This window comes from Nestor notabilis, unplaced genomic scaffold, assembly GCF_000696875.1.
Source record: "Nestor notabilis isolate BGI_N333 unplaced genomic scaffold, ASM69687v1 scaffold3443, whole genome shotgun sequence".
Classification (NCBI taxonomy): domain Eukaryota; kingdom Metazoa; phylum Chordata; class Aves; order Psittaciformes; family Psittacidae; genus Nestor; species Nestor notabilis.
This window is the reverse complement of record NW_009922200.1, coordinates 36355-59480: the sequence shown is the minus strand read 5'-3', so window position 1 is coordinate 59480 and position 23126 is coordinate 36355. Positions and strand designations below refer to the sequence as shown.

Below are 23126 nucleotides of genomic sequence, written 5' to 3'. Positions count from 1 at the left end.
ACCAGACCTCCACTGTGTCACGAGTGCTGATGTTGGCACAAGGGATGTAGGTTGGAACGTATCTACGGAGGTCAGCACGCAATCGTTAGAACAGCTTTTCAAAATGTACTAAGAGGGAGCTCTATACCAAAAGTCTAGATTCATCAGCGTAAAGGTGACAGCCTGGCAGAAAGATCAGGAATCACAAAGAGATGGAAATACTCGACCAACTGACTGTTGTTTGTTTCTTAATTGTTTAAGTATAAGAAAGGAGTGTTCTGCTCTGTGGGAGATCCTGGTTTTTTCTTCTGTTCCTCTAGTATTGCTCATCTCAAACAAGCTGTATTATCTTGCTGATTCCTTGTTTGTTTGCTTGTTGCTTTTTAAATAGGAAAAAGTCTACTTCCTCCATAGATGTGTCCTTACCTTGTTTCCCCTCTGGTCAGTGGGTAATCTTAACAGTAGAAATATGACTTGAGAACAAATCTGTGGGTTTTTCTACCTGTAGACTTAACACTAAATTCTCATCAAACGGTAAATTAAGTATTGGTCATTTTTTAAAAATGGAAAATGTAGCAAGGGAAATCTCATTTACAAGGAAGATGTGAAGATGTGTGAAGCAGTTTTGGCATCACAAAAGGCCCAGAAGCAGCTATATAAAAAATTTTGGCTGTGTTCTGTCAAACATTTTTCATGCAAAATATGTAATGTAGAGCAAGACCCTTGTTCACAGTTGTGATATTATATACACACACACAAAGCATATATGTGTATATGAGGTGACCTTTCTTCCTTTTTGTTTTTATTTATAGTTTGCTTTATTATCCCCTTTGAAATAGTTCTATGAGAAGCAGATTGTGGTGGTATCATTGGGATTTTGTTGGGCTCAAGGATGACTTCCCATTTGAGTTTCCTGGTATTTAGTAGGGGATTGTAATTATGGGCCTACTTTGGTCTCAGTGGCTACTTACAGGGTCTCTCTCTCTCCTCTGTGTGCCTGCCTGTTTGTAAAAGTAGTATTTCTAGGCAGTCTATAATTCTGGAACCCTCAGGTGCTCTATCAAATTTGAAATTGGCTGTCAGGCTTGAAAGTTCTTGGAGACAGATGCCACAAAGAACAAAATAGCATGAGCCCTGTTTCCTTAGGAAACCTTTCTTCTTTGGAAAAATACACAGTTTTTACATTCTTCTTATAAATGGATTCCTTCTCCAAAGTGCTGATTACTATGAATTTCAATTTCTTTTGGACAAATAATCAATGTTTTCAGATTTCTGTGATGCTTCACGTCAAACTGTGGTTTCCTCGGTGCATATCCCAGTACAGAGAAGATATGCAAGGCAGCTCTTCTCATAAGCTCAAGAGGAGTTAAGACTTCAGCCCAGGAGACTGCCACCAATCCAGATTCTTTATCTGTTGTCACAGGAAAAAATAAAAGCCTACACCCCACCCATGAGTTACATTATATTACAAGCAATATATAGAGGGACTGTACATCCTTTCTCTTAAAGAGGCTGTGCAAAGCACCAGCAGAACTGTTTCAAAGTTAGATGCCTTTGGGCTTCTTCCACAGCATGTGGATTTTACATTACTTCAAGAAGCTAAGGGACAGCTTGCTAAAAGCCTGAGAAGAATTCCATCTACTCTCATCTTTCTCCCCCAAATTTCGTTGGCCCCTCTGAGGAAAGAACAGACATGCTCAAGTGAGTGGGAGCTGAGATTTAGGTTTACTCTCGTTCAGACTGACTTGTTAGTGAAGCTGTAAGCAGCATCGTGGAATTTGAGTCTCATTCTCCTGTTAGTAGCTTAGCAGCAATCAATTTTCAAATGGTTATCATCTCTGTACTGTTACCTATGGTCTCATTCATACATTTATAATTATATGGTGATGAAGCTTTTTGGTTTCAGCTTTTGAGACAAATTTTCCTACATTCTTCTTGTTCTCTCCTAAATTAGTAGGGCCATTCAGAAGACTTGCTGGTGCTTTTGGAAAGATGATCCATGTCTCCTGGTCCATTGTTTAGGGTCAAGGGCTTAAAATATTTCTGATATAGATCATAAGTAAGAGGAAATTTTATGGAAATGGGAAATGCGGATGTTGGAAATTGTAAAATAAGGTTTGATTTAGATAGAAATTCATTGAAATACTCCATATTCAGTAGCACCTGAGGAAATGCAGCTTGTGGGATTTTGAAAGCTTTCAAACTAGCAGTGGTAAGAACAAAAATAAAATTCCCAGAGTGGTAGTACACTATAAAATGCAATGCTAATGCTACTGTTATGAGACTATAGCTGCTACAGATTAGATCTCCGTTTATTTATATCAACTGCTGTAATTTCCTTGGTGAGAGAGAAATGGAGAAGAGTGGGGAGCACTAGTCCAAAGTAATTCTGCCAGATTCCTGATGATAGTTCATTTTAAGCATTTTATATGTACTTGAAGCTCGGACTGAATTTGTGTTTTCTCCAGCAGCAGGCTCTAACCACGCCTGAGAGTTTTCTTCCTTCTAAGGCAAACTTCTGAATCAGCAGCTTGGAGTCATCTGGAAGTCTTTTCCTGTCATTGTTGCTAACAGCTAGACACAGAAGCTGATTATTCTCTTCTAAAAAAACTCCAATATTAACTATCAGGAACTGTTTTTCTCGCTAATCTAATGTTCATGTGAATATTGTGAATGTTGATTTCCGAAGTCGTGGTCAGATACAGCAGCAAAAAATGCAGACAATGAAACAGGTGGTTTTAACATTGGTCTCTTCCCTCAGACATCTGAGCTCCTCACACAGTGTCTGGTCTGATTCAGAATTCAGTGCTGTGCTGTTTCTTGAGGTTATGTTCTGCTTGGAGTTTGTCTTTTGAGGGGGAAGGCAGGAGGAATGAGAATGCACAGTCTTAGCCATTTACTTGTCTCTGTGAATGTGCATGGTTTTGCCTCTTACTGGCTTGCCTCTGTGATTTGATTATCTGGGCTTTTGTTCTGAAAGTGAGTAGAAGGTACTCTGCTAGGAATTAACGTTTTCCACATCCCCTTAGGTCCAAAAATCCTTGGCCACAATTAAAGTGGAGTCTGTACACATGCAGCATGATATTATTTCATTTGCCTCACCTCAACCCCTTATTTTTTCTTTCCCTTTTCTTCTTTCCTTTTAAGAAGTCTACTCCATTCCCTCAGGAGTTCAGCCCTATTAACTAGGGTTTGGTGTGCTTCATAACAATTATTTCTTTGAAATTTCTAGTAGTAAGGACTGATTTTTGCATTTCCTCAATCCTTATTCTCCAACTTTCAACTTGTGTGGAAAACTGTTGGCTTATTGTTATAGTAATAATACATCAAAGAAAAATTTTCACAGATGATCATGTAAATGTCCTAGTAATGTCAGTCCAGAGGCCTTGGGTTCCCATTGTCTTGTGCAAAGAGTACTAATTGGAGTTGAGTTTCTTTTTCAAATGTCATGGAAGAGGCATGTTTCTGGCTTCAGCAGTTTGGGTGTCTGCTCTTGAAGCTTCAGTGGGCACGTTTTTTCTTGCAGTAGCTGCAGTCATGAAGTTGTGCTTCTGGCAGTCTCTTGGTCTGTCTGAAAAGCCATGTTCTACTTCGTAGACCCCTATCACCTGATCTTACAGAAAAGGATGAAAGGAATACGTTTGGGGATTCAATTCCATATTGTGAGAAGAGCAGGAAAACAACTACCCTAGAGGTATGCTAACAGTGAAAGAGTGGAAAACAATTCCAACTACTACAGCAGCAATAGTGGAATGGCAGAGATACCAAATAGTGGATATTTTGCGCGATGTGATCTATTTCTGGTAATCATTGGCAGAGCTAACTATCAAAATAAAATTTATGTTAAAAGTTTGCAACTTGCAGCCTATTGCTTACAACATCAAACTTGTGTAGGTGATTTTATCAATTAATATTTGATAAGTGGTTTTGGCACTTAATGATGGCTGTTTCAGTTGCAAGATTACACCGTAAGTCCTTTTTCAGAACAGTTCAGATCCTGAGCTGAGCTTTGTTCCTTGACTAGACATAAATTGCAATGCAGATGCTTTATTCATCCCTACTTATTTTCTCTTAATTCACTCCAGAATACTTTGGCTGAGTGTATTTGATTGGTGCAAATGTGATTAGGCTAGAGAATGGTAATAAAGTGAAACGACTTCATGGTGCTTTTAAGTAAGTAACAACTATCTCAATTGGAGGTAGTTGGATTGAATATTTCTGCTACTGGAGATATCAAAAAGCCATATGGACATGGTGCTGGGCAGTTGGCTGTAGGTGACCCTGCTTGAGCAGGGTGGCTTAACCAAATGACCTTTGGAGGTCCCTTCCAGCCTCAGCCATTCTATGATTCTGTGAACTACTTTCAGATACTTTGCCAGTTTATTTCTTCAAATCACCCAGATAGTGACCACCTGAATTTGTGCAAGTCCATGTACTGAACTGCAGCTTATGCCTCTGTTTATGTGGCCTATGTTTGTCTTACCATTGGAGTTTCCATGAAGCTGTGATGGAGTGTAAAGGTTTCAGATGGGCATTTTCTTGACACTGCCCACCTCTTCCCTCCTCTACTTTTCCTGCCCCCAACCCAAAACCCAACCCCAATCCACCAAGACAATTATTTCCCTCTCTTTTTTTTTTAATAATCTTTGAAAAAAAATTAATCAGGAGAGAGTTCTGGAGGACATATGCTCAGAGCAGAGCATCCTCAAAGTCAGGTTGCTCAGGGAATTGTCCAGGTGAATTTTGGATTTGCAATGGTGGATATTTCACCACCTTTCTGGGGCCGAGTTGCAGTGTTTGTTACTCTTCTCCTGAACATGCTGTTCCTTTGTGTTCAGCTGGAATTTCCCTTGCTGTGACTTGTGACTTCCTGAGCTTCCACTGCATTCTTCTGACAAGAGTCTGTCCCGAGCTGCTCTGTATTCCTTCAGGCAGTGGAAGACTCTTGAGGTCTGCCCCTTGACTTTCTCTTCTGGCTAAATAAGGCTGATTCCCTTAGCTTTTCCTCGCAGGTCACATGCCTTCAGCCCAGTGGTCCTCCTCCACTCTCTCTTTGATTTATTAGTGTCACTGTTGTATCAGGGGACCTAAACTGGACACAGTACTCCAGATGTGGCCACACAAAGTGCCAGGTAAGGGGAATAATCGCTTGTCTTGACCTCCTAGTTACATCCTTAATAGTGCAGTCAGATTGCCATTAGTCCACATCACTGCTATCTCCAAAGCAAAACAGAGTGTGCTGCGATTAGTGGTCTTTGCAGGTATTATGTTCTAGTTCTGTGGGCAATGATATGCCAGGTCATTGATTCTTACAGGACACACAGTTTGTTTCTCTGCAGATGAGTTTGGTAGCTCACGGACACTTCATTCCCTGTGTGTACGTAATGTGCTTTTTCTGTGTTGCATGCCTGGTGCAAGATATGTGAAATCTGTCACTTCAGGGCCTGTCATTGTTGGTAGGTTTGCTTGGTTTATAATGTAAAGTGCTGAATGACTCATATTGAGGAGCGTTGGAATTTTTTTGTTTGTTAAAAAAGGGTGTTACGGGTATAAATTCAAGATACTGAGCTTTCTAGGTGGTTTAGGAGTCTCCATTTTTTTTCCCACCTGTCCTAGGCAAATAAGTTGCTGCTTCAACCACACAATTTGGTAATAAATACTAATAATTGGCAACATCTTTATAACTTTAAACAAGACTTTTTTTTTTTCCATGTAGCACTTCTTCTTTAACAAAACATATTAGAGGTATTTTCTTTCTGATTGCTGGGAGGTTGCCTATATTAGCCCTAATCTGTGTAGTTTTGGCACAGTGGCTCAGCCTGCAGTGGACTTACATTTTATGAGCAGTGAAATGAAAGGGAAGCACATATTCCTGGCACCACCAGGTCAGTTTGGCAGAGGTAAGCTGCCTGAGTGCTTGAACATGTTGACTTGTAGAAATAACTTTCCGGCTGGAAAGGATGAGTCTGTGAGTGATGCAGAACTAGCATGCACAAGTTTTTAAAGGAACTTTTGTTTGATCAGTGCTTCTTATCTGTCAGAAAATAAGCAGAAGTGCATTCGTAAGTGCTTGCTCACATCCCACATCCTTAAAAAAAAGAGAAAAAAGAATGGTTGGATTGTGATAGTAAGAAACCAGAAAAGGTATTTTAATAGTTGGTTATTGCATTTTTGTGGCTGGAAACATCCAAAAACACTGCACTAATGTAGTTAGCATTGCAAACAATATATGCAAATTTATAGCCGTTTCCCCTGTGTTAGTGTGTATTTTTTGTTTATTTGCTTCTCAGTCCCGTGTTATTCCAGGAATTGTCTCCTCTCTGCTTGATGTTATTTTGCCTGATGAGTTTATGCATCCCCAGTGAATGAAAGACAGAAACCAGTTATATTTGAGCCAAACAAAAAAAAAAATCTGTCTCCTATCAAAGGTTACAAAGGGACAGACTTGCTCCATTTCTTTTTTTTTCCCTCTCTTTCATCTACCCTAGTAATAAAATTATTGATTAAGCATTAGCATTAAGTCAGTTGAGGGCTAGAGATTTACACTGTCTGTACCAGTATAATTGGAATTGAAATCTGCTCTTGGTTCTATAACGTATCATTTCATCTCTAATTTGGGAGAGAAATAAGTGACGGGGAGTAGAGTTTATTGGAGAAGAAATATTTGGAGACAAGACACAGTTTGTGTGTTTGTGTTGTAACTGAGAGATGTAAACTTTTATGGTGTCAAATGTCACCTGTCTTTCCAGTGCATGTTTGTAGCATATTAAGCTACTTCAAATTGCATATTGCCTGTACGTCTGTCTGTACAGTAGATTGCTTATGCACAGTTGAGAAAGGGCAGCCTTCCATCTCTGAAGCGTAACAATAACCAGGAAAAAAATGAGTAGTATGATAAATGTGGGGTTTTCTAAACCACTTGAGACTTGCTGACAGTGCATGTTTAACTTTGGTTTTGTTCAGTGTTCAAGATTATCCTCAGTTACTGACTTTTGATGGACCTAGTAGACCAGTGAACCAGATGTATTGTGTTTTTTTAATGGACATGCAAACTCTCCTAGGTATGCGTTTGATGGACTTTTACTTGGTAGCTCAGGAGATGGTAAAAAAGGATGAAAGACATCTACATTAAAAAAAGACCAGAGTTGAAGACTGCAAGATAGGAGAGTTTGATGTAGACATGCTTGTATTAAAGCCAAATAAAATCCATAGCCTTATTTAGTAAAGAAAACATACACTTGGAGCAGTAGGCATTAGGTACATGAAGATGCTTTTGAATTTTGGTCCGTTTATATGAATGCAATGTTTTTGTGCTCGTATGTCACCCCTGCTTAAAGGGTAAGTTGTTCAGCAAGGTGCAAAGAATGACACAAATCATCTTCTTTTTCTCATTCTTGGTTTGGAGAAACTAGATCAGCAATATAATCCAGGTGATGCTTTGTGGTAAACTGCTTTTGTTTTTGTTCCTAACAGTACATCCTTTCGGGCTCTGATGACTTCAATTTGTATATGTGGAGGATTCCTCCAGATCCAGAAGCAGGTAAGTTTTGTTGGTTTGGAATTTGGGGGAGGAGGGGCAGGCATCTGACAAATACTAGTTTGCTTTTTTGAAAAATGTCTGGTTTTAGCCTCTGAATCTAGAGTAATTCTGAGGAAAGGTGGATGGAGAGAGTTTACAAACGTCTCATCCACTCTCCGGATAATAGTGGCCAATGCCATTTGAATATTTTATTGTACTGATTATATTTCTTGTCTTATTAATGATCATTTAAGTCTTCTAGATGAGCTCATGAAGAGAAAGAGCTGTGGCTGGAGCAGGATGTGTCTGTCTTCCCTTTTGTCTACTAGCTCTGCTGCTTCTAAGCTCATCTGAGCTAGTTCACCAAAGAACTTAGGATCTTTTACGAAGAAATTTCATCTCATAATGAAGCTTGCAACATAAAATGGTGCTGGTTTCACAGGTTGCTCCTTAACAACCTGTGAAACCTGCCTCTCTTCCCCTCATTCTCTCCTCTTATACCAAACCCCTCCCACTGATTTCTAATGCAGCGCAGTTATGCTCTTTCACTTTCTGGGTGGAAGTGCACTATCAGCTTGTGGAAAAGACCATTTTTGACTACCAGCCCTTTCCCATGCTGGGACAGACATGCTAAGCAAATAGCACTAGCTCAGCTCTGTGTGAAAGTATAGGAGAGGAGTGTTAGAGAAAAGCACCGATGTGTGTGGGATGTAACAGTGTTGCAGATGGCAGAGTTGGTCAGTGCCTAATTTGATGTTGTTCAGTATTGTGTAGGGTTTGGCGATATGACACTCTTAAGCCATACAATGTCAGCAGATCTTTTCTGTTGAAACAAATCCCTGGGCTTTTTAGTAGGGTGTTGAATCTTGATTGAAAGACTTAAGACTTTAGGAAATGTACTACCATTTCTATTTTTAATGGCTCGGATAGTTTAAACTGTACGTTTTAGAGGTATTAAGTACAATTGAATGCTATCCTGTGGTCTCAGGTGCTTTAGCAATAGAGAGAGCAAATTACAAGCTGTGTTAGAGGTAGAATGAAAATATTTTATTTCATTTTCAAAGGCTGTTAACCACAGTTGTGTAATCAACAGCTGAGAGCATGACTAGCCTCTGAAAGGTTTGGTTAATGACAGGGCTTTGAGGAAAAATGCCATTATAATTTTGGGTTGCTTATTTAACCAACATCTGATGTTGCAGTCCAGAAGTCCTGAAGATGGTCCTGCTAAATATACCAGTACCTTGTCCTTTTATCTTTGCATAGGGTCTACAGACACTGCTCCCTGCATTCCTTTTTAATTTGTATGATTCTCTTTTACAGTTGACACTGGTTTACTACTACTTACGGATTTCCCTCTTAGTTAAAATAAAGATTGCATGCATTTAAATTAGTTATTTATCTGTATGGTTTTATGTGTGGACTGTAGGGTTATACTTTATGCGTGTCACTATACTTGTCCTGACTCCATTTGTAAATTATGGATTTGAGATTTTATGTTTATCTGGCTGTGGTGGTGCACTTGAAAACTTCTTCCCTAGGCAGCTGCAGATGACAAACTCTTTATCTGGGACCTTTGTACAAAGAGTGGTAGCTAGAATTACCACAAAACAACATCATATGTGGTTTGGTCAGCTTTCTTGTTTCTGGTTCTGGTAACTTGAGGAAGGGTGTCAGCAAACTTGCAACATCTCAGTTACAAAATGAATTACTTTTTGTCAAGTGCCCTCAGTGGTTGCTTAATGGGAACAGAAGATCCTGTAATAGGAACCTGTATGTCATAGTCTCTTGTAATTTGAACAGTTTTCTTATTGAAACATTTTAGCGAAACTAATGAGATCTGTTTTGATAGACCTAAAGATTTAGCAAGTAACCCATTGGCCATCCAAGTCACCTGTGATAGGCTCATTGAAGCTCTTCTTTTCTTCATTCTCCTCTTCTTGAAGGGCTGTGCCTGTTTTGGTTGTGATGAAACTACTTTCTTAAATCTCATCCTGTGGTTCAGAATAGTTGTTCAGCTAGAGGTTGCTGTGCTTCCTCCTTGGAGAAAGAGTCTTTCTGAGGGATGTGGAGACCTTGAAAAGCTTCTGCGTCGATGGAACACTCCTTGTTCTCATGTTCTTGCTTAAAATAGGAGTGTCTTTGGGTATGTGATCCAAGGGGGTGGAATGTGGTCTTTCATGTAAAATACTGTACAAACTAGAGAGGATGATGTAATGTCCTGTACTGTTGGTTTGCATCTGAAGTAAAAATATCTAACTGATTTTTACCTTCCGGTTGAATTCAAACGTTACGCTGCTATAAATGTTTATGATACTACTCCTTTAAATTACATTGGCTATTTGTAAATAGCAACAAGCCTGAACCTTTTCACAGGGTGGCATCCTTAGCAATAACTCTGAAAGAGTTTACTTGCTTCAGGTGCAGCGAGTACTAGCTATCTAGTGGTTAGTAACATTACTACACAAACGATAAGTAGAGTGGGAAGGAACACACCAGTCTGACAATTGCAAACATATTTGAAGCTGAAGGAATGTGGTTACCTGTGTCGGTGTTTCGCCAAGAGAATTAAAAAAATCTGCTGCATTTTGGTGGGGTTTTTTTGTGGGGTGTTTTTCGGGGTTTTTCTTGTTTGGTTGGTTGGTTGGTTTGGTTTGGTTTTATATTTGGGGTTTTTTCCCCCTAAATAATATTTTAGAGCTGTCCTCCCAGTAGGTTGCATTGAGGCACTCCTCCTCAGTTGGAAACTGACAGTGATTTGGTTTGGTCCAGTTATGAGATAGGGTTTACTTTGGGGCAGGAAGGTCTGTGAAAAAAGGTATTTCCTAAACTGCTTAGGAAGCTATTGTGTTGAATAGTTTTATTGGCTGTCTCCCTCCACAATCTTAGATTATTCTAAATAGGCCAGGATCTCCTATGCCAGAAGGCCGGTTGCTCTTTTGCCACCTTTTGTCTTTTCTTGAGGATTGAATAGTTTGCTTATTTTTCCGCTTTCTTCTCCATCCAAGTAAAACTCAGTTTTCCACTGTGTTGCAGAAGTAATTGCCAGTTTGGTGAATTTATTAGCCAATTTCCTCTTTAAATTGTATATATGTATACACACACATAAAATACATATTTTCTTCAGGGGTAGAGTTTTTAGAAAAATTAGTGCATTAGTCTGGCAGAAGAAAAGCAGTCCTGAGTTTCCACAGCTTTTACTTGACTCCAAAGCAATCCAGAAGTGAGAAGAGACATCGACCCTACAGACCTGCCGAGTAAGGCTGTTAACATATAAGCACTTCAGGTAGTGTTTAAACCTAACTCCTATAAACATGGTCTCTTAGCTGGTAAAGAATCCCTGTTCAAGACAGAACCTGACATGTCTTGTGGGGTAACAGAGGGCTTAGTAGGCCAAATGTTTTGCAAAATGGAATTAAAATTCCTCACCCACTACTCTGAATCATCTTTGCAACTCAGAGCTTGTCTCTTGCTTTTGAAATATTGCTCAAAGATGCTATGTGAGGGGTATGATATTTATTTGTGATTGAGAAGGCAGTTGGGGATCCTTCAGTTTACGTTAGCAGGCTGTCACCAGACTTCTGAAAAACTTCACTAGATCTGAACAGCGAAGTGCATTTCAGAGCCTCTTTTTAATTCTGGCTTTGACAGTAACTGCTAGCAAGGAAGGGCCTGTCATTGTGGTCTAGTTACTAAACTAATTGCACCAATTTTCAGCAGAACTGATGAAATTCTTCTTCCCTTTTTGTCTCCTCACTGGTCATTGTAAATGTAGACACCTCTTTAGGCTTAAAGAATTCAGCAGCGGATCTTTTCACAACATATGAACAGGGTTATCTTACTGGAGGCAGCTTGTGGTTTAAGTTCTCAAAGTTCCAGACTGATAGGTGAAGATGATTAAGTGTTTCTTAATGTCTGTAGCTATTTTTGAGGTTTTTATATATGGGCAGACATGCATATATACATACCACTTAGGTTGGGGCGGGGGGAAGCCATCTGGCTGAATGAGGAGCATCCTCTGGAAGGTTTGTATTTCTAAAAAAATAGATTCTTCTGAGGCATGGTTTTGGGATCTAAAATGTTTAACTTTCAGGACTGTAGTTTGTCTCTTCCTTCAGGTCAGTGTTTACCATAGTGTGCTATGAACAGTTGTTTGATTATCACAGCAAGTAAGTCATGAGGCAGTGTAAAAGAGGTTCTTGTATTCAGTGGAATTTAGACTGGTTTCCATGCCATGTGGATTGAAATACCAGAAACCTGGCTGGATGGCATCTATCAGAAAACACGACAGTGTTGGGTGCTTTGTAGTGCTGTGGCCAAGTGGGAGAGAATTCAGCATCCATGAGTTTCTCTCACTGCCTTTGTGTATTTAATATCTAATTTAGCACTAGAGCCCTGGGAGTGGCTGGAGAAGCCTTAGTCCCCAGCAACTAGCCATCTGATTGTACCAAAGCTCTTTTCTCTTTATTGAACATGTTTGCAGCTACCAGTACAAAATAAATGCACAGGCAAGCAGTTTTCACACCTCCATTAAAAAAAAAAAAAAATCAGTTGTGTAATGCTTTCACTTAATCCGTTTATGTTCGGAAAGCATAGCTGTTGGTGGTAATTTGCAGGGTTCCAGTAATCTGGTAAAAATCATTTTGACCTATGCAATTAAACACAGCAGAAAAGCAATCTCTTCAGACCAGAAAAGAGGACAAAGAGGAAAGGGTGTGCCAAAGTTTATTTCTATAGTAATTTGTCTTAGCTTTTATGTTGTTGTTCAGCTCTACTGGTGATAACAACAGTGGGAGGGTTGATACAGATAAGTTAAGTTGTAGATGGATATGGCAGATACTTAGCAGCAACAAAATAAGGGAGAAAATACACATCCAGAAATAGCCACTACCACTACAGCTTTCTGCATATTCTTTTGGTGTTTAAATGTTAATTTTTACTTTGGCTTTTAGAACCTCTGCAGAAGTATGAGACCACCACAGGGCTGGTTCTGGGCTTAGTCTAGACAAAGTGGGTGATTGCCTAGAAAGGCAAGTTGGCTGAAGCAAGTGCCAGTCCATTACTCCCTGTGCTTTTGTTAAAGCTCTGCAAGGCCACACTGATCCTTCACCTGACCTGGGAGGTGGAAGGTGGGTTTGAAGGTGACAAAGGAAGCAGTCTGCAGATGAGTTGGAGCTGCTTTCTTGTGGGAAGACACTCACTACCTTTTTGCTTTCTCATGTAATAGCAGAAGTACTAGGCCAGAGTCCTCTCGTGCCTCCTCCAAACTGTCTCCTCTTACCATGCCAGGAGGAGAAAGGATATTGGCCAGCCCTTGTTGTTCTTGCCACCATATATGATGTCGCCAAAGTCAGTTTTGCCTGTGCTGCTGAGAAGACCTAAAGTTGCCCTGGCTGCTGCCAGAGCTGGAGTCAGATTCTTGATGTCACTAGAAGGGATGCTGTAGGGCTCTGTGCTCTCAGGCAAGAGTGCTTGTGTTTAACTCTAGTTTCTCTGCAGATGGGTCTCTGAGGAGCAAAGCATCTGTTGGCATGCATTGTACGAAACAAATACAGGTGTGTGAGTGACCAGAAAGAGACTTTTTAAGAAGTCTAAACATACTCTACTGCACTGAAAGCAGGGGCCCTATGTGCTATGCATTTGCTTTTCAGACTGTGGTACCTCTCTTCCCTTAGCACATCATGACCTCACAGGATTCAAATGCAGGGCAATCGTCTATGGTCTAACTGTGCCCTGGATTATTATTAATGAAAACTAAATTAATTTTAAATGAGCTTTCTACTGTAGTGCCAAATACTACAGTGGAATGGTATGCTGTGGCACACTGGCAGCTGGTTCTTCTCAGGAGTTTTCATCACTTTGAGTAGTTCACAAGGCTTGTGTGAAGTTATGCTTTAGTGTGTTGAACGACTTCTACCTTATATGAACAACCAGTGAGACTTCTTTTTCAGTGTCCTAGTTAGAAAGGACTTCTTCTTAATGAGGTCATTTAATTCCTCTGTTACAGAGCCAGTGGAGGATTGTTCCATATCCCAGCAGGTTCTCCAGTGCGTTGACAGTTTTTGAAATGTTTGGAGTAACGCCGCTTCCATTAGTTTAGTGACTGTTCTACATTCTCACCGGATTTCTCCTCTAGGGCTCTTTACCTAATAATATGTCAGCTCACTTTTTTCTCTATCCTTCAAATAATTCATTCTTCTGGGTTTTTTTTAAACACTGCTACATGTTGTGGAGCTTGGCCATGGAAGTCAGATTGCTGTCCAAGTATCTCACTCTCCTTCATTATGATTTACTAATGTTTTTTAAAATGTGTTGGTATGTACCATCCAGAATGTTCTCAATATGTGAAATGTCAAGTCATTTGCATAAATATTTACAAAACCGTGTAATTAACAAGGGTTTCATTAGCATAATATTTAAAACGTAAAGTAATAAAGCAGACTGAGAAGTAATCACTTTGGCAACTTAGTGGACATCTACTGCTTCAAAGCATTGTATTATTTCTTCCTTCTGTCTGTATCAGAGCCTGTAGATAGGCCTTGTGTTGCCATGGCATTCTTGTCAAACGTGTGTTTTTTTGTTTTAAAATGTACACTTTGCATTTAGCCTTTTATAAGTTATTTCTTCCAGCTGGTCAGATATTGGAGTAGAATTTTATCTAAAGAATTTTCTGAGACTTTGTATTGCCCCTCTTTGGAGCACTTATTTGCAGGGTGTAGAGGAAGAAGGATTTTCTTGGCATGTCACTTCGTGTATCAAATAAAAGCAGATCAAAAATCCTCTGATCAGCACAGCTAGAACACTAAACCACTAGTCAGAACTGTCTTTAAGCATAGCAATTTTTAGAAAGTGTTGCAAAACCAGCTAGTATATCTCCATTCCTTCCCTCCAGTAGTTAGAGGTTAGAGACAAAAACCTTATAAAATCAGCATAATGAGCCTCTGAAGACTTTAAGAGTTTTTTCAAATATATATATATTATTAATAACATATATGTAAGCTAATGGCTTCTGTATAAACACTGCTTTTACACATGGTAACTGTCTTAATATAAAAGCTGCCAGCTAAAACAGTCATAGGATCTATGCATGCCACTAAATTCAAAAGCAAACAAACAATACCCACACCCTCCTCATTCCCTAAATAAACCCTCCCAAATCTCAAAAGCAAAACTTGAGTGTTGTTGGGATAGCAGAGGTCAAATCTGCTCCTACGGGACTTCCCTGTAATCGGGCAGTTAGATGTTTTAAGGGGCTTTGTAGGGAAGTTTGCCTTCACTCTAAGAAGACTTGAAGTATGTTCTAGTACTGTGCTCCCTCTGATTTTATTGTTAACAGCTTAAAAGGAATTTAGGGAACTCCAATATTAAAGCAAAAAGCTTTGGAGTTCCTCTGTAGAATCATGAAGCTGTCAGGGTTGGAAGGGACCTTAAAGATCATTGAGTCCAACAACCCTGCCAAGGACATGGACGCTTTCCACTAGATCAGGTTGCTCAAAGCGCCGTCCAGCCTGGCCTTGAGCACCACTAGGGATGAGGCATCAACAGCTTCTCTGGGCAACCTGTTCCAGTGTCTCGCCACTCTTCCTTATATCCAGTATAAATCTGGTATTTCAGCTTGAAAGTGTTGGCCCCTTCTCCTCTCACTACAGGCCTTGGTAAAAGTCTCTCTGTGTCTTTCTTATCATTTTCCTCTTTATTGAAAAGCTGCAATAAGGTCTCCCCAGAGCCTTCTCCAGACTGAACAACCCCAACTCTCTCAGCCTTTCCTCATAGGAGAGCTGTTGCAGCCCCTTGATCATTTTTTGTGGCCCTCCTCTGGACCCTCTCCAGCGGGTAGATGTCTTTCCTATACTGGGGACTCCAGAGCTGAACGCAGTGCTGCAGGTGGGGTCTCACCAGAGCAGAGTAGAAGGGCAGAATCACCTCCCTTGACCACACTCCTTTGGATGCAGCCCAGGATTTGATTGGCTTTTTGGGCTTCAGACACTGGCTGAACTTGACTACAGCCTAGGGACAGCTGCATTCTAGACATGGCATGCTGTGCACATTTTATCCAGTGCTCTTAGTGTATCGATAAATGTTTAAAGTGTAATGCCAGAAGACAGTTCTGGTGTTAAATAACTGTTTTCAGTGTTTTACTAGAAAAATAATAATGGATTCATTCACCCTGCTAACAGTACCACAAGAGGCCAATGACTGACTTGGAAATGCAACCCAAGATATTGGTGCCCTAAATTTGTATTTCATTTTCCTTGTAATTCTTCTTTTGCTCGGCGTCTAATTTCTGTCTCTTTCGTGTCTTGTATGTAGGACATATTTCTTGTTTTGTACTGGCAGCTAGAGTCCATGGATAGATTGGTTTAGGCATAATTTACAGACTTGGAAACATTCTCTAAGCAAATTGTCTCATCATTCCTGAGGCCCTCTTTCCTGGAGCATTTGTCTGCTAGGTCAAGATAAATGTGTTGAGAACTGGCCTTGATGTAACCGTCTACCGTTGGCTTGGTAGATGCAGTTGGATTGACAGCTGTGATTTGGCTGGAAGGAATGCTGTGGGAGTAAGGCAACTTGCCATCAGCCAAAAATGTGGTCATGTATGTCTAGCAGGGTGAGCAGAATGAAAGGACGTGAAGAGTCTCATAAAATGGAAAAGAAATCAAAAGAGCCCAGTTGACATTTAATGAAGTTGCTTTTCCAGTCAGTTACTTCTCAGTCTCAGTTACTTCCTGGTCAACTTTGCTTACACGGGTGAAATCTTGCTCCAGTGGTGGAACTTACTTATGAACCTTTAAAGAAAATACAAGTCTACGTAAGTAAGAGAGCCATTCCAGGTAGCTCAGACAGTGCAACTTCGGTGCACATATTTAGAAGTTATCTGGAGTGATAGTCTTCCTTACAAGTTTTCTTAATTTTAAATGAGACTTCATTCTATATACAAAATCTTTAAAGTGGCCATGCGTTTTGGTCCTTGGAGTTAGTTGCCATCTCTTTTCCCTTCTTCAGGCATGTTATCTTTCTGTCCCAAAGTGCCGTGAGACTGCAGTTTGGTCTGCAAAAATTGATTTGTGCAAACAGAACACTTTCCAGAAGCAGTAAGAATGTCTGTCTGAGGATTTTTAGGAGTTGGATGACTTCTTATTTCTAAATCTTTATTATGGTTTGTACACCACATTACACTTCAATCTGGTCCTCGAACTGTACTTAAAATGAGTGGAAGGGATAGAGTGCTTTTTGTTTTTGTAAGAGGTGAGGGGCTGAACACATCGTCACTAGTTGCATAGAGAACATAAAGTTTACTTGTTTAGCACTAAGATAACTGCAAGTAGCACAGAAGCTAAGGAAATAATTTTAACTTTCTGTAAGGTGTGCTTATGACCTTTGAAGTTGTAAACAGAAAGATTGTTTTTCCCTGAAGTGGTTTTCAGTTTTTAATTCCTCTCTTTTATAAGTTTTGTGTTTTTTTCACTGAAGATGTTAATTGTAACATCTTGACTGATACTTGTTTATTCGGATACACAGACGTGCTTTCTAGTGGTTTTAATAGTGAATCTATGAGTATAAAAAATTACTGTGTGAGTTTCTTGATTTGGTGAGACCCAGTGAGAATCAGTGACCAAGCAGAAAAGTTGTCTGGCTTCTGTTTTGAGTTTTATCGTTAGCACAGAAGAATTCCACTTCAGCTAATTCCCTGCCTTGTGACAAAAAATGATATAACTCGCTGGTCAGGTGTGTTGTTTCAGGTCCCTCTCTAAGCTTGATTCACAGAAATAAGAGTTGTTGTAGATCCTAGTCCAGGGAAGGCTATGCTAAGTCCAGCTGTAACGTAGTGACTCACGTTAGTAGACTTGAAGATTGCCTACTTCAGATACCTACCTGTCAGACCAGAGTCAACTGTGACAGTAATGAATTGCTGATTAAAAAAAACCCAAGCAAACAAACAAAGAAAGAGCATAGCTATTTAAAAAAAGTCAACCTCTTTATTTGTCTCTGCTTCAAATTTACAAACTGGGTAGTGTCATGCCTTAGGCACTACAGTTTCACTGGTGATTTCATTAAGTATGTATGTTGTTCTTATTCACATACTTGTCATATTAGGTCAAAAACCTTCATTGTTTGTTTAGATAGTTGAATCAAAGCTAGCCGCCAAGCCCTAATTTGCAGGAAGGATGCTTTTCATAGGGGCATTGCTCATAAAATTGGAATTCCGCAGCCAGCACAGGCCTTAAGGTATTGCAAAATAAAGCTGGAGTGCATTGTCAAATATCATATGGCTTTAAATGATTGTGAATGAAAGCAATATGAAGATTTAATTATTTGTTCCAATGTGTGCTTGTTTTTCCCATAGGTGGCATTGGCAGGGTCGTCAATGGTGCTTTTATGGTATTGAAAGGTCATCGGTCAATTGTAAACCAAGTCCGGTTTAATCCTCACACTTACATGATTTGTTCTTCTGGCGTTGAAAAGATTATAAAGGTAAGATTAATTATCAGAAAATGTGTTCTTTCAGAATTTCAGGAAGAAATGCTTTGTTTTGCTCAGCATCCTTTTCCACATCCATCCTGTCTTCTCATCTTCTTCTTTTGTCAGGTCTCACTTGCTGGCTAAACTGATGCAAATTTTTAATTGGGCATTTCAACTTCAAACTCCATTTCAATTTTAAAAGTTTTAGAGATAAGGGATAACATTAGAATATCCTGGATTTGTACTTTGAAAAAGGAATTGTATTGCAGTTTCATTCTGTACATAACTGGAGTATCATGTGAACAGTCCTTCTTGGGAGAGTTTGATCACAGCTGTAACATGATCTCCTAAAACTTCTGGTTCTTTGAGGTAAAATTTAATAAAAATCTCTCCAAAGAGTATTGTTGAGCCTTAGCCTAGCCTGACCTAGCTGGATTTGGCTCAGTACTGCGTCGGGAGCCCTTCTAAAATTTTTGTGCACATTTCCACACTGAATCAATTCAACATACTTTTCTGTGGCTTACAGATGAAACAGGACTCTTAATACTTTCCCCAATGTCTCTTCTGTGAATCCTTTAGCAATGTACAGTATTTTTAGAAAGTTTGTGCTTTCCTATGTGGAATGTAAAGAGATAACAAATGTGGTTAGGTTCTGAAACTTTCTTTCCTGAAGGAAAACCAGTCAATATTGTGGAAGCAAGGCAGAAACTTTTTTGTCATTTCTAATCACAGAGGTTGAGGGTGGGGAGGCAGAGGATTATACTACTCTAATGAGCTTTGTATTCTGTTGCCATAGAAATTTTGCTATGATTTAGGTCTATCAACAAGTTGAAAGAAACCAGAACCATTTAATTTTTAAGTAGGATAATGAGAACTGTTGCTGCTTCTACTTGTTGAATGAATTCATAAAAATCTTACCTGCATGTGGCTATAAACAAGGTCATTTGAGTATTAGTAAATGCTTCAGTTAGCTACAAGTTAACTGAATGAACTGATTCTGCAAAGAATGTTTTATTGGTCTGCAACTTACAGTCCAGCACTGGCCTAAAACCCTTGGACCATGGCCCAGTGCCATGCTGAATCACTTGCATTACAGCTGCTGTCAGCATTCAGGTTCTGACTGTAGTTCAGCTTTCCTTCTCTTCTGTCTTCCACTGGTACTTTAGTTTACATTTCTGCTGATTTTTCATGTTTCCCTTTTGACAAGTTTGAACAAAAGTGCACTGAACAGTCTTAGCAGCTCACTGATGTTTCAGTTTCCAAGCAGTCAAACTGACACTGTTTAACAACAGTTTTGCCAGACACTTTTTTTTGCTTTGGGAACTTGATTCATGCAGCCTGAATTCTCCCTTTTGGATTTTAGATCTGCTGACCCTTCACCCTAAGAATCCTTCCTGCATGAGTGTGCTTAGACTGTTGGATTAGCATTGGTATAAACATCCCCTGTGTTGCTTTTGTGTACTTCTGCTAGGATTGTGGTGGGGGTTTTTTGCCTAGTGATTAGAAGGTTAGTTCGATTAAGGCTTCAGTCACAGGTTGTGTAACTCTTTCAAAGACACCTCTGCTTGAATGCTTCCTTAGAAGAAAATTCCTGTTGTGTCGCAGTATGTGCAATGGAACTTGTGTAGCTGCTTTGAAGGAATTGAATTCCCCAAACATTGCTAGAAACAGATTAAGAGAAAGGTATTTAATGTATTAAATTTGTTAGCAAGCCAGAACTTCCTACCCTTTTGTGTTGTATGTCATTTTGTCTCAGCTTGTAATGTGCCTTCTTTGGGGATCAGGTTGTTTTGAGGGTCATACCTTGTCTGATCCTCATGACTTTGTTCTTTAAAGGTACTGTCTGAGTGAACAGTGGTTTGTGAGTGACCATACAATGGTGGTTTCTTCTTCATTCCATCTACTTCTACAGATAAGCTGGAGGCTAGTAATTACCACTAGCAGAAGGGCAGAACAGGAAACTTGGCATCAGCCATTCTTAGGGGCTATTTAGTGCATTAAAACCAGCTGGGAACACAAGTCATTCCCTTGCATGGCTATCTTTCTTTCCCCATATTAATGCTTGATGTGCTTGCTTGGAGAAGTTAAGATGACAAGAGGAAGAGGCATAAATAAAAAATACACTTAGGTTCTTCTATGATTTCCTGTTTTGTTGGGTTTTGTTTGTTTTAATCAGTTCCTTAGGAAGTGGCCTTCCTTTTACTATCCTTCAAGTGTCTCCTAAAAATCGTTCTGGAGTTAAATCACAGAAGATAACTTCACTGTGGCTGGCTGGTATTCCATTCCTTCAATCATAGAAACTCTGTGATGAATTAAAAATGTGTATGCTAGTAGCTGTTTGTCTGAGCCCTTAATTTTTAGACTAGCTGGCCTAAATTTAGTACTTCTAGAAGTGAAGAACTGATAGCACCAGCATCAAGGCGTGATACAGACAAGCCATTCAGTATTTCCACGTGCTTCTGCCAACACACTTGCTATTTTAATGCTGATTGCAAATGAGATACAAATTCATCTCAGACCTAGCCCTGCTGAAATGAGTAGTGTTCACAAAAATGATTTTGACCTTTGTGGCCATGATATTTTTTTTTTCTTTTGTTTTATTTTGATGTAAAGCACATGCAGGAATATAATTCAGTAACTCAGTGGCTTAGGATTTGATTTCTGCCAGGACTAAGAATACAATGGATAAGATAGGGGGGGTGTATGAGAATATCGAAGTGAGGAGGTTTCAGAAACCTAAAGTGAGACTCAACAAGCTCATTAACAAAGGATACTAGAAGCCTTGACTCCAGATAGTTGGTGCTGGACACATCAACCCAGATGAATTGCTCATTGCCCTCCACTTCAGAAACCTGAACCTTGGTAAAATAGAAAAGCGCAGCTGTGAACTAAAATTATCATTTGCAGTAAGCATTCACCACGAGGGCTAAAGCAATATAAACCAGAAAAATAGCACTTTCCCCTCAGTTAATTGTGTGAGACATTGGGATGTGCTGGCAGGAAAACTAATTGCATTGCAGAAGAAATAAATGAGGCATTCCCTCTGATGAGTGGGGCTTAGAGGAGGACCATGGAGAATTGTGTAGTTAGAGGAAAGTTCCAGAAAAGATAAAATAGATAAAAGTGCATAAGGATTTTCAGAAAGAAATAGCAGTTTTAACTGGAAATGGAATGCTGTGTATCCAGGCACCACTGTTGAAGGTCCCATTTGTTTAAAAACCATCATTGTATCAAAGATAGCAAAGTCTATTTGCCAGTGTTGCTATGGTGACAGATTAATGTCATTGTGGCTAGCTGTCTCTGCCGAATCAGATCATCTAATATAGCTGGGTTTAATTATTCTCATGCTACGGGCATAACTACTTTTTTGCTTTAAATTCTGGGGGGGTTGCTACCATGGAATACAAGCAATTCAGAGACGCTCTCTGAAGCATCTTTGCTGAAGCAGAGAATCAGTTTTATACTCCTCTTTTCTGTTATTGTTCCTATTTTTATATCCATAGTTGGGGCATCAGTAATATCCAGCTCCTTAATCCTCTGACAGAGAAAGAACTTCTTGATAGATTGCTGCTTCAGTGGGATGATTTGCGAACTTATATTCTCCAGTTTGCTTGCATTCTTCCCCAAAATGATGTCAGTCAGAGGATGAGAAAAAGGCCAAGTCATTCCATTACCAAGAAGCCCATTCCAGATGCCACAGAGTGTCCTGGACCAGTTGCTGCCAGTTTAAAGGCAAGGATAGATTCTTAGTCTGATTTCTTTCTGGCAGGCCCTCATGTTCCCTCATAGCAAAATGTCTAAGAAGTAGGAATATCAATCTCCAGAGACATTTGATGCTGTACAAACTGGTTCATCCTGAATTCCCTTGACTTCTCTTTATTATTTACTCCTTCTCTGTTAACAAATCTGTCTTGGAAGGAAAAAGCCTCACTATGGACTCTTTGTAGCTATCTTTCAAATATATAACACTGCAGTATTTTCTCTGATGCTTGCAGAGTGAGGAGAAAGATCTTGTAGCACTAGCAAGCATGTGGAATCTCTCTGTGCATACTTTACGTACCTTTTTAGATGACTTTTTAGTAAAAAACAGGCCTTTCTCAGAGGGACTTCAGAGCAGACTACCTCTCCTTCATTTATGTGGGTTCATATAGAATCTAAGAGTTTTCTAATTCTCTTGCTTAAAATGAAAGTAGTTTTAAAACCTAGTGAATCAAGTTAACACTCCTAAGACTATTTGAGGAAGGGGCACACCAGCCTGCTTGTTCAGGCATACAGTATGAAGCATTTACAAAAAAGTGTATGCTGCTTAAATACAAAAAGATCTGATCCACTTGTTGGCCTGCTCAGTAGTAGAACAAAGAGAGGAGCTAACATTTTGACAGAAGGTACTGAACATGTGCTAGTAAAATTGTCAAGAAGTCTGCAATGCAGAATCGTCTGTTGGGCAAATAGAGTTCTAGGTTTTTATTTTAAAATGTGGTATATTCTTAAATCAACAGTCTCTCTCATGCACCCACTGAGAGAGGACTTTTTCCTATGTTGTCTTTTGGAAGCAGTGCATGGGAAATAATTAGAGGATGAGGAGAGACTCTTTCAGTTCTCTTGAATAATTCAAAAAGGTTAAGTATGGTTGATAAAACTATACATAGTGGGCTTAGGTTGGGTTTTATTATCTTTATCCAAACCTGATGCTTATCCCTTGAGCTATATGTCTTGTAAGTGCAGTGCTTGAACCAAGCAACAGAGACTGTCTGGTTTCAAGTATTAGATTAATGAACTGTACTAGAAGAGAATTTACATAAGTATTGCAAATAAAAATAGCAATTAAGTACAAATAGCCAATAAACCATGACATTGAAGCATGCTCTCAGGAACAGGCTAATGTAATGCAGTGCAGTGTAAAATACCTTTGCCTTTGCTCTGAAAGGAGCTTGATGGTTGCCGTACAGATAAAAGGTATATCTGCAGCCCACTTTAATTTTGGAAGATTTCTTTTATTTACATAGCCAGATCATACGTAGAAGCTCTATTAACCATAAATGACAGAGGATCCAAGTAAAGGCATTCAAGTTTGGGAGAATTCCAGAATAAAGGTTACCTGTACATCTTAAATATGGCTGTACTGAACAAGTAGCTGCAAGACAACTGATTACATTTTACTTCTGGTATT

General features: G+C 39.5%; 1 protein-coding gene across 1 annotated transcript in view; it reads left to right on the top strand.

Annotated features, from left to right (window-relative positions):
* DCAF5 (DDB1 and CUL4 associated factor 5) overlaps positions 1-23126 on the top strand; it is a 64344-nt gene that overhangs the window by 38056 nt on the left and 3162 nt on the right. Inside the window, exons 7-8 of the mRNA XM_010011496.1 lie at positions 7453-7519; positions 17841-17968. Of these exons, the coding sequence (XP_010009798.1) occupies positions 7453-7519; positions 17841-17968 (195 nt within the window). The remainder of the gene's footprint in view (positions 1-7452; positions 7520-17840; positions 17969-23126) is intronic.